The 12033-nt window shown below is 50.7% G+C and overlaps 1 protein-coding gene across 8 annotated transcripts in view; it reads left to right on the top strand.

Moving 5' to 3' along the window:
- Positions 1–11597, top strand: part of LOC116954695 (sodium channel protein type 2 subunit alpha) — an 89615-nt gene extending 78018 nt beyond the window's left edge. For all 8 annotated transcript variants that reach the window (XM_032975396.2, XM_076052574.1, XM_076052573.1 and 5 more), the window contains 5 exons: positions 1943–1996; positions 2720–2857; positions 3810–3914; positions 4744–5014; positions 7248–11597. In XM_032975396.2, coding sequence (XP_032831287.1) covers positions 1943–1996; positions 2720–2857; positions 3810–3914; positions 4744–5014; positions 7248–8458 — 1779 coding nt within the window. In that variant the 3' untranslated portion in view covers positions 8459–11597. The remainder of the gene's footprint in view (positions 1–1942; positions 1997–2719; positions 2858–3809; positions 3915–4743; positions 5015–7247) is intronic.
- The last annotated feature ends 436 nt before the right edge of the window (positions 11598–12033 follow it).

Raw genomic sequence — 12033 nt, 5'->3', positions numbered from 1 at the left:
TGGAGATTGGCCGCACATGGACGGAACCTGTTGAGCAGGGCTCTTCTTCGCAGCACATGAAGGTCCATTGCCCAAAACTTCGCTGATTATATATTTTTTTCTGTTAAGGCCACAATCGGTGCTATTGACAAACGTGCCATATTATTCTGGTTGCGTTACCTCCGACAGATGCCCCCCAGTTGTGGGAGTGACCGTCTGAGTACTTGACTAATCGGCACGCATCACCTGGCTGTGACGCACACGGACCAGAAACGGCACAGACGCTGACCAAGAAAACGGGACAAAAGATCAAAAGTGCGCGTATAAGTGTGGAGAGGTGTGCACGCGTGGTGGAATTACGCTGAGCGACTTGGAGACGGACGCATGCATCAGAAAACAATTTCAGAGACATCTGTTGTTGTTCTATTGCTGCCCCAAAAGGGATTTTCGTCGTCATCGTGACGCTGCCACACCCTTACTGATCCCACCCACCACAAAGATCCCCTGTCTAGCCTGAAGAGACTGTTGGGGCAACTGCTGTTGGCGAGCACGGCACACGAGTGGGTGGGTGGCCAGCATCACACCTGGTCGCCTTTGTCTCTCTAGTGGCAATATTTTAACACGTCACACTTGGTACTCAATTGAGGCTGAGTCGACCTAGGGGAGGCCCAGGACCGGTTCAGATTTATGTCACCGGTGTTGTCTGTGAGCGTTAATAGAACTCGGGTTACCGGGTTTGTGGCGCAGGGCACTAACCGCTACTACACTACCGCTCACCACAATTACTGCTGCACATCCACTCCGCCTCTCTTTTACAACCCCCAACACCACGACACAAATCAGCCCCACCCCTTGTCCGGGGGTAGGGGGTGGATCAACAGAAAGAGGTGTGGCCTACAGAAGAAGGGGCGGGTCCTAAAAAGGAAAGGTGCAGGGCTGAAGGAGGATGATTTGACGGGGACTGGTCAGGAAGGGGTGGGGCCTACATCGGTTGAACTTCCCTGTTGAATTAAGGTAACGAAAGATAGATAATCAAATACATACAGCAGGCAACAGCATAGCTTTCCTACCACAAGCCGACGACCCGACTGTTATATTGACTGTTAAGGGGCCGTCCATAAATGACGTCACGCACGTAGGGGGTGGTCAGACACTTGTGACGATGTGTGACGGAGGGGGGGGTTGAGAAATGTGACGTCACATCAAAATGTGCAACTCTAAATAAATATAGACAACACGTTCTACTTAATCAAATAGACTTTTTAATAAATGTTTTCTCCTAAAACATCAGAGTGCAGCGCCCTATTAAATACGCACTACAATGACAATAGTTTAAAGCGATTTGAAGCATGTTTTTTTTTGGGAGGGGGGAGGGCAGAGCTTTGTGACGTCATATTTGAGGGGGGGTCTGACTTTTAGTAACGCCGTGTGACGAGGGGGGGGGGTCAAAAATCGTCCATAATCGCATGACGTCATTCATGGATGGCCCCTAAGTATGTGGGCTTGAGACGGACACGCTGTTACTATTACCTCTCTTAATTCTACCAGGTAAGGCCCACTGAGCTCTAGCGCTCTTTTTCAGAAGCGACCTGGCCACAAATGACAGCTCAACGAAGTGGCTTATTGTGTGGAATGTTTCTAAATGTGGAGGGAAAAACTGGATGACCCGGAGAAAAATCCACCCGACCACTGGGGAGAGAGACATGCAAACTCCAAACAAACAGTTGTTAGGGTCTGGATCGAACCCATGACCTCCTGAACCCATGACCTCCTGTATACCAGGCGGGGTAGTTAACATCTCGCCACCTTGGTGCCCACATCATTTGCTAGAAGAGATGATGGCCGTTGGTGGAGACTAACAGGTGACAGCCACTATTTGGTGTTATTTTCTGTAAGTTTGTGCTCACGTGACTATTTCTTTCGTTTTTCGGCTGATTGTTGTCTTCGTGTAATTTCACTTCAGGCCACTTTCAAAGGCTGGATGGACATCATGTACGCGGCGGTCGACTCGAGAGATGTAAGTGGTGCCGGCTGCAACAAGGAAAAAAAAAGCATGCAGATGTGACATTAGCACTTTGGCTGGAATGGCTCATTCATTTCGTACTGGTTGTATGACCAGTTCACAACTCTTTCATCAATTTAACTGGTTTTTGATACAAAAATAAAATGTTTTATTGGATCATCTTCACAATAGTCATCATGATCTCATTCACACTCATTAAGAGGACTTGTAGAGCTTTACTAATTGTTGGCCGCCGGCTCACCCCGTGGATCCCTTTCTGCTTGTCCGTGGTTTCTCCTCGCACCTCCGAGTCACTGTCCCTCTGAGAGTGAGGTGAGCGTTAAAAGTTGAAGTTATTATAATTATCTTTTGTATGGCAAGGTGAATTTAGCAGCATTATCTGTGTGGATATCCTGGTCATCAAGCCAACCAGTAGCCCCTGCGGAAGCTTGCTGGGTGCCTGTGACATTGCCCGTGAATCCACAGTGAAGAGGGTGGTGCTGGATCACGTGATCCATTGTCTGTGAATCGGCGGTGCAGAGGGCGGTGCTGGATCACGTGATCCATTGTCTGTGAATCGTCGGTGCAGGGGGCGGTGCTGGATCCTTGGTGTGTGAACGAGGAGGCGTATTGGCCACCCGTCTCTTTCTGTCTATCCTGTCGAGCTCCGTCTTTTGCCTGTCGATGCCGACGTTCCGTTTGTCCGCCGTATCCTCCCGTCTGCGTTGTGGGGCGCAGGTGGAGTTGCAGCCTGTCTACGAGGGCAACATCTACATGTACATCTACTTCGTCATCTTCATCATCTTCGGTTCCTTCTTCACACTCAACCTTTTCATCGGTGTCATCATCGACAACTTCAACCAGCAGAAGAAAAAGATAAGTGTCCAGAATCTTGGGCCGCTGAGCGGGCTTGACCCTCGGTATTCGTGTATGGATGGGGGTGACCGACGTGCGTAATAGGTGCTATAGGCTGCGGGGATATGCGGTAGGCGGCAGAAAAACAGCGCGTTGAAATTTGGTGTTGCACTGCACTCCTCTGCTCTCCGCCTTTGCCAACCCGCACTGACCAGCGTGGTGAAGTATGGTAAAATAATCCCTCCCCCCCCCACATGATGCACGGAGGCCTTCATCCAGCCATGGATTGACAAACAGAGCTGTACGTAGACAATAATGACGATGATGATGACAATGACGACAATCATTTGTTTTTGATAAGAGCTGTGAGAGGGGAGGGTGTCCCCCCCTTTCAAATGTGTTGAGATGAAGAGGTGTGAGATGTCGAGATCAGCGGTCACACGTACAGACGCTGTGACACCACGACGTCGTTGTGACGTTGTAGCGTCTGCACATGTGACACTACGACGGCACGTAGTCCGCCTGCACGTACTAATATCACGACGCAGCTTACTGAATTAAAAACAAAGCAAAAAAAACCCCTTCCCTTTAGACTTTCCAACCGAACACGTTTGCCATGGTTCCGAATTCGCCAAATGTAATAACTTACTCACAAATTACTTTATTGGGAAAAGCCACACAGCAACATTATCCCTATTGTGACCGACTGAAGCCGACGTGCAGGCCCGGTGCCTGCGTACACCTTGTGCCGCACAGGGACAGCTGCGACTGGGGGTGTTCCCTTATTGGCTAGACTGCAGCATGGGATTGGTTTGGTTGAAATGTAATGCAATGCTCGTTGAGTTGCTGAAGCCATTGTAGCAACCTGATCAATCGAAATTCTTACTTTGTCAAGCTCTATCCTTAATGGGAGCTGTTTGTACACGTGGGCAGTGCTTGGTTGTAACCACGTTCCTGTTGCCGGGCTGTGCACTTTGGAGGTCAGGATATCTTCATGACGGAGGAGCAGAAGAAATACTACAATGCCATGAAAAAGCTGGGCTCCAAGAAGCCTCAAAAACCGATCCCGAGGCCCATGGTAGGTTCCTCAGACTCCCACGGGGCTGTGTGCGTATGGGCATTTGTGTATGGAGAGCGTGAGCTTCAAGCCGGTGCAGGTGTTGCTGTAATGGCCGACCTGCTTACGATCCATCCTGGGTTAAACCAGACTCGACGGTGTGAAGAGCTCAGAGATCCTTAAGAGCTGTACACGTCCCATCGGTGAGCTCCTCCAGCAGGCGAGGCTGCATTGGCTGGGTGACATAGACCGCAGGCCCAGCCACACCGCATGCCCAAGTGGCTTCTATTTGGCCGGATGGAGGGGGATAAACGGGTACGGCACGGGCTCGAGAAGAGATGCACTGATGTGGTACAGGAGGATGTAGAGCTGAGTGGACTTGCTAAAGACTGGTACAAGCGATGTAAAAATCAGCCTCTGTGGAGGAGGTTCATGAAAAAGGCTACAACGCAGTTGGAGGCAGTCGCCCTCCAACAATGATGGAGGGACGGCACTCACAACAATGAGCGGAGCATGGGCGGCTAGAACACAGATGGCACAGTGAGAAACACACGTGGTGCATTTGCCAGTCATCTCTGCCATTCACCCCATGTCCACCTCAAAATTGTGACAATTCATTGCCTCACACACAGCACACAAAAAAGGGCCGCCCGCAATGCGTCTGTTTTTTTTGTCGCGAATGAATGAGGGGGGTCGGAGGGTGCTCCATGTGGCATCCTACTCAGGGCCTCCAGGAACCTCCCTCCGAGCAGCCCAGAGGAGGGAAGTGGATCGCTGCTGTGCGACGATCGCCCGGTAACCGCCTCGTCCCCCCCACCCCCTCTCTCCTGTTCCCATCTGCGGCCGACAGAACAAGTTCCAGGGCATGGTGTTCGACTTCGTGATGAAACAGGCCTTCGACATTGCCATCATGATCCTCATCTGCCTCAACATGGTGACCATGATGGTGGAGACGGACGACCAGAGCGATGAGATGGAGAACACGCTCTACAAGGTCAACATGGTCTTCATCGTCATCTTCACTGGCGAGTGTGTCTGCAAGATGCTGGCGCTGCGCCACTACTACTTCACCGTCGGCTGGAACGTATTCGACTTTGTCGTGGTCATCCTGTCCATCCTGGGTGAGTGGCGATGGCGGCGGCGACGGTGGTGATTGACCAACGTCACCGCTGGCAGAGTGCGTGCTGGGGCCGCTGGCAGAGTGCGTGGTGGGGACGACCTCTCGCCCTCTCTCTCTCTCTGTCTCTCTCGTTCGGATATAAGGAAGCCACTGGAGCTGCGCACTTTTAAATCCTCTAGATTGACAAACGCATTTCTTCATGACTGCTTTTTTTGTGTTTAGTTTGTGGTCCTTCCCCCCCCTCCCCACACCACCGATTAGCATGATTGGCTATGTACGGTGCGAAAGAAGTTCAGCACACGTACGTTTCTGGATGTTAATCGTCTGAATAAATTAGATGGCACGGCTTCACCGACTTCGGCGGAGCGGCCCAAGCGCTCTGCTAGTGGGGGTGAATGCACGCTCTCCCTCTCGCCGGCTCTGAGACGTTTCGCCTCGCGTAGCGCTCCCGCACGTGGTTGGCACTCAGGCCGGCGAATCAGTTCGAAGGGCGGGGGGGCAAGCTGACTCGAGCTACCGCTCGCAGCCTACGCTCACAGGAAGACCTCTGTCTCATGGGCGCCTTCTGTTGTCGTATCAGCGCTGTCAGTGGGAGCTGTGGAGACGGCCTGGTTAGGGAGGCGTAGACCAGTGGTCCTTAACCTTTACTGGAGCCTTCCACCCCTTTGGTTCTCAATTGAACCTTATGGTGGGACCCCGGGGTCCCAAATAAACGGAAGTCAAAATCGTAATTAATTTATGTATTTTTGGCGACTCCGTCCCACTGCGCACATCAACGCCACGACCCACCCGAAATCAATCCTCTCGTTCTTCACCAAGCACCCGTCGTTGGCAAAATTGCCATAGTCATGAAACAAAACTTTGAAACTGTGATTAGCGCATCGTGCAGAGCTCGGCGAGAGGAATAGATTGCCCTATCGTTCGCCTTCAACAGACATAAAATGACGTCTCAACGCAGTTTATGTGAGAGCCGGTGGCTTATGGGACCCCAGGGTCCCGCCATAAGGTTCAATTGTGAAATGTTTTATGTTAATAAATACCTAGGTTTGATGACACAAAGGAGTTGTACTTACGTGCCCGTTCTTAATTTGTTTTCGATTATTTCTCTTCTAAAGAAAATCTGGCATGTCTAGCACCCCCAGAAAGGGCATCTCGGGGGTGGGTGCACCCCAGGTTAAAACCACTGACGTAGACGGTTATTATTATTATTACCATCATTCCACTTCAGGAAAGCCTCACCGAGTCTCAAGACTCTTTTTTCAGGTGGGTCCTGCTAACTTTCGTGGTAGTAGGGGGGACGGGGTGACATTGTTATTTGTTGATCCCAATTGAGTAGTTTGCAGATAATAATTCAGCATCGGGATATTAGTTCAATACGAGTGACGTCGTGCGTGTATTTAGCTATGGGAGGCAATCTGAGAAACCAGATGAAACCCATGCAGAAGAGGGGGAGAACATAAAGACTCCATGGTGCCTCCAGTCAGTGATCGAACCCGGAGGGGCCCTTTGTGCCGTGAGGCACAAGTGTTTGCCACTGCCCACCACCCTGTCACTTCAAACGGAAGTGGGTCATCCCGGATAAGTATGGTCAAACATCCCTCCAATGACCGACACTGTAATGGCAGGGGACTTCATCCGGCAGTCGATTAAAAAAATAACCGTGCGTTGTTTTTATTTAATCATGTACATCCGTAAAGTTGAACTGTTTGACTTCTGGTGGCACAGTGGTGACTTGTGGCCTCGCAGCAAGAAGATCCTGCGTTCGATTCCGAAATCGGGCGCGCTGTCTTGTGTGGAGTTTGTATTTTCTCCCCGCGTGTTCTGAATGGGTTTCCTTTGGGCTCTACGGCTTCCTGCCATCGCCAAGAAGACAACGTAATTGGTGTTGGATGCAGCAGGACCCTCCTAAAAGGAGTTTTCAGACTCGCTGTGGCTTTCCTGAATAAATTGTTATAGTATGTGGACCCCTACCTGTTATTTAAGAGATCAAATCCCGGTTGGGGGGTTCAGTGAAATGGTTACCACTTTATGGGGAAATCGGGCAGTGGTTGTCCTGTGGATAGACTCGCCCCCCATCACAGGAATTTGGAATGTTCACCACTGGCTCTCAGTAGCAGGAAATCACTTCACACTGACCCTTTTGACCTGTCGATTGAGCCGAATTTTACTTCTGCACCACCGAGTTTCACTTGTACACCTTCTGCCCCTCCTCTACCACACTACCCCCCCCACAGGATTGATGCTGGCCGATCTCATTGAGAAGTACTTCGTGTCGCCGACGCTGTTCCGCGTCATCCGCCTCGCTCGTATTGGCCGCATCCTGCGTCTGATCCGCGGGGCAAAGGGCATCCGCACGCTGCTCTTCGCTCTCATGATGTCGCTACCCGCACTCTTCAACATCGGCCTGCTGCTCTTCCTCGTCATGTTCATCTACTCCATCTTCGGCATGTCAAACTTCGCCTACGTCAAGAAGGAGTCGGGCATCGACGACATGTACAACTTCGAGACGTTCGGGAACAGCATGATCTGCCTCTTCATGATCACCACGTCGGCCGGGTGGGACGGCCTCCTCAACCCCATCCTCAACAGCGCCGTGCCAGACTGCGACCCGCAGTTTGACAACCCGGGCACGAACTACACCGGCGACTGTGGCAACCCCATGGTGGGCATCATCTTCTTCGTGAGCTACATCATCATCTCCTTCCTCATTGTCGTCAACATGTACATCGCCATCATCCTCGAGAACTTCAGCGTGGCCACGGAGGAGAGCGCCGAGCCGCTGAGCGAGGACGACTTCGAGACGTTCTACGAGGTGTGGGAGAAGTTCGACCCGGACGCGACGCAGTTCATCGACTTCGAGCGCCTGCCGGACTTTGCCGACGCGCTCGAGGATCCCCTGCGCATCGCAAAGCCCAACCGGATCAAGCTAATCACAATGGACCTGCCCATGGTCAACGGTGACCGCATTCACTGCCTCGACATCCTCTTCGCGTTCACCAAGCGCGTGCTGGGCGAGGGCGGCGAGATGGACATGCTCCGCGAGCAGATGGAGGAGCGCTTCATGACGGCCAACCCGTCCAAGGTGTCCTACGAGCCCATCACGACGACGCTGCGCCGCAAGCAGGAGGAGGTGGCGGCCACGGTGATCCAGCGCGCGTACCGGCGCCACCTGCTGCAGCGCTCCGTCAAGCAGGCCTCCTTCATGTTCCGCAACAAGGAGAGCGACGGCAACGTGATCACGGAGGACGCGCCCGAGAAGAAAGGGCTCATCGCCGACAACCTGAACGCGAACTTCGGCCAGGGCTACGAGGACAAGGAGCTGAACCTGCCGGCGGGGTCCCCCCCTTCCTACGACAGCGTCACCAAGTCCGACAAGGACAAGAGCAAAGACGACAAGGACCCCGATAAGGACGAGAGCGAGAAACGAGACCAGCAGAAGGATTAGCGCGGAGTGCACGTTTGTGCCAAAGGAAAACAAAAAAAACGCAAAGGGAAAAACAAATTTAAGAAAATAATTATAAACAAAAAATACGAGAACTTACCTGCAGGTTAGGGGCACTGGGAGGCAATCAATTTTAGCAAAAATGAGACTGTACCGTATTGATGTTTACAGAAACACGACTACAGCGGCAGAGGTCACATGCGCAGCACTGCAAACGCCGCCCTCTTCCAACACCCCTTCCACCCCATCCACCAAACTGCTTTTAGCTGCAAGTCACTTCAACGTAGCGTCTCTCTCCGTCTTTGATTTTTATTTTTAATCCCGTCCAGCGCCATCACCCGCTCCCCATGCTCCACACCGCGTCCACACCACACCTACTTCTCTCGGCCAACACGGGCCCTCCCTTGAAAGTGCAAGTGTGACACGACCGCCTGCTGGCCCCCCACCCCAGGGTTAAGACCTGGGGAGCGGCGACACAAGGTGCGCGAGTGAGCGCGCGTGTACGTACGCGGCTAGCAAGGCGAAAATGTCGGCGCGGAGCTGTGAGCAGTCCGATGCCGTTCGGACGCTCGGCGACGGGGATCACGACGGACGCTGGAACCAAAGCAGCAAGGCCCCCCGAGTGTTGTGACGCTCGCGACGCTACCCGGCGCGTCCTCTGCTGCCACGCGCATGAGGCACGTTCAACAGAGTCACGCGGATAGGGGTGGTGGTGGTGGTGGTGGCGGCGGCGGCGGTGGTGGTGGCGGCGGCGGTGGTGGCACGTACGTTTGTTTTCACGTGAAAATTTCCATCGCCGTTGGATGTCCTTTTTCTTTTCCCGTCTTTTGTTCTCAGGTTTTTTCGTTTTGATTTTGTCACCGCGGTCGCCGTCGACCATTTGTAAAAGTGCCGGGGAATGTTTTCTTTCCGGAGGTTGGGAGGTGTTTGGTTATTTTTTTTGTTGGCGTTGTCATCGCCCGTCGTTTGTGAGGGACGCGTTTTGTTTTTTTCTAGCTGGCGCGTCGCCGTTTTGCGGCGGCGGCTGCGAGCGTTGTTTTTGTTTGTTTTCGTTCCACGCACGTAACAGCATGAGGCATGCCGAGGCGTTATGTTAAAAAAAAAAACATGGACTGCATGAAATCATGCGTTCTGAATGTCTAATGCAAGTTGCGATTGACCTCTAAAATACGTGGGCCCCACCCTACGCGAGATGGGGAAACGCGGCGCTATTTTGTGATAACCGGGCAGGAATGTCACGAATGAATTTCGGCGCGAGGGTGCGGAAAACGATAGCCAATCATTGTGTTCCACTGTTTACCCGGTGCAATGTTGCGTTTTGTGGTTTTTTATTTGAGTTTGAGATTTTTTTTTACTTTGGTTTATCAGGGGGGGGGGGAGGGTTAGGGGGGGGCTGGGCTAGGGATGGAGTAGTCGGGTTAGGGTGGGGGGGGCGGTTGGTTACATGGTGCCCCCCTCGTGGGGTTCACAATTGGCGTGCATTTTTCAAAAGAAATTGTGCAAAACTCTCCCCCTTCCCCCCGCTCGCCACACCAAACGGAAGGGATGCACCCGCTGCAGCCCGCGATGCATACTTGTAAATAACTAAACACTGGGCCTCGGCGCATCGCCAACCCCTGAAAAATGGGATATATTTGTTTAAGATTCAGCGACTGTGAAGATGAAATGAGCAGTATCACTTTATCGGGTTTTGTGGGAAGGGGGGGACCCGAGGGCTGTACATGAGGTTAGGGTGTGCATGTGAGTGTGTGGCACTTAATTAGATGGGCGGCCGTCTTTACCACATTGGTCGTGGTGGATGAATCCGGGCCATCATCCGCCACGCCAAGCCACAGGCCTCCCCCTTAACCCCCCCCTTCCACTCCCTCCCCCCTCTTTGTTGATTTCCGCACTAATACGCTATATTTCCAGAGCCTCGTGTGTGGGCATTGTGCATCATATACAATCTTCCAATTGCATGTATATGTGACGTTCGGAGAATTACAGAAAGTCAAGCCGGTTTGGCTTGTATGCCCAATTGGCCAATATATGAAGTGACAACTAAAACCCAATAACATTACCACCACCAACCACCACCACTATGAAGTTCGAACGATACACACAAATGTGACAGGGCCCCCTCTTTTATGATGTCTATTGTTGTCACGAAGCAATATTGGGCACCGAATGTGCTGCTCGTTTCCAAGTGCCCTCCTGCTAAAGGAACCAGGCAAAATCTGTGTACAGACACACGTGTGTAAACAGCACAACTTAACAAAGTATCTCTGCTTATGACGTTGTCTGATTATGATCTATATATAAATAGCTGTAATATATCCTTTCTGTTGCAGATTTTTGGCAGCATGCTTCTTTGTATATACCAAAAAAAAAAGAATAACACTTGTATGAAAATGTATTTAAAAACAATAACCACTGCCATTATTGATTATTTGTTTAGATATTATTGTTCTACAATTAATTTTGTCGCCGTTATAATTGCTGTTATTATTGTTGTTATTAACGATGCACTTTCATTCGATATAAACTTTCCAATGCCTTGAAAAACGTACGGAAGTTAAATCGAAATAATCAGGAATTGACACTGTGACTTACCTGTCAATTTCTTTGTTGCTGAACAAGAAGTGGCTTAAGGGTTACTTGTCTTTAGTGGAAAATAAAAAAAGTAAAAAAAATGTTGCTGATGCAGATCAAGAAGACGGGGGAACGACCGTTTGTGTGAAACGTTGATTTTCACAAAACACTGATAAATATTGAGCTTAATTTATCAAAGACAGAGAAATAAGCGTCCATTTTGCCACGAGCCACGTTTGGCCACCTTCACATAACAAAGTCTTGTAGCTTTTCGATCACACGGATGCATTTTGTGGTAAAAACTAAAAACATTCGCGTAAAGGACATGGCCGTCTTTATTTGTATGCTTTGTGTTTTATTTGGTTTTTGATTTATGATTTGTATTTACGCGCACAAAAAAACAAGCTTTATGCCAAGCTCATCCTCTTAGGCCTACTAACTAGTCTAGCTAGCGTGGTAATGATCTGCATGCGGGACAATTAAACAAGAAATATATCCCTTAAACGTGAATAATAACTGAATCGCTGAGTAAACAAGAATAAAATAAGCTTTCTTTTTATCACGAGCGGAAGGGCTGTTTCCCGTGTCAGTTTGTCTCTCTCCCTCCCCATGCACACTTGTGTCCCACACACAAACGCGCACTGAAGTACGGACGATTCTACTGTGATTTGTCTTAATTATGGGCATGCCACAAAATTGGCGTACGTTCCTAGAATGTCTCGAGAGAAAACGGATCGCTAGTCAGAGTGAACGCGGCCATCGAAGCGAGATCGTAACTCGATCGTAAGAGACGTTGCTCGGGACGTCATAATTCCCACCGCACCAGCCAATCACGTGCGGGGAGGAGAACCCCCACGCAACATGGACGGCGTGACGTCATCACTCCAAATGCACGTCCGGCTGAGATAAGTATCCATACTCTTTGGTTCTATTCGGTAAAGTCACGTAGGTAAAAAATAAAACAACAAAAATCACGACGTTTCGGCCACAACACAAGCGGCCTTCAT

The sequence above is a fragment of the Petromyzon marinus genome, chromosome 56 (assembly GCF_048934315.1).
Source record: "Petromyzon marinus isolate PM22_M1 ecotype Great Lakes invasive population chromosome 56, UKy_Petmar_22M1.pri1.0, whole genome shotgun sequence".
NCBI classification, from domain to species: domain Eukaryota; kingdom Metazoa; phylum Chordata; class Hyperoartia; order Petromyzontiformes; family Petromyzontidae; genus Petromyzon; species Petromyzon marinus.
The sequence above is the reverse complement of the archived record's forward strand: the minus strand, read 5'-3'. Positions and strand labels throughout refer to the sequence as shown.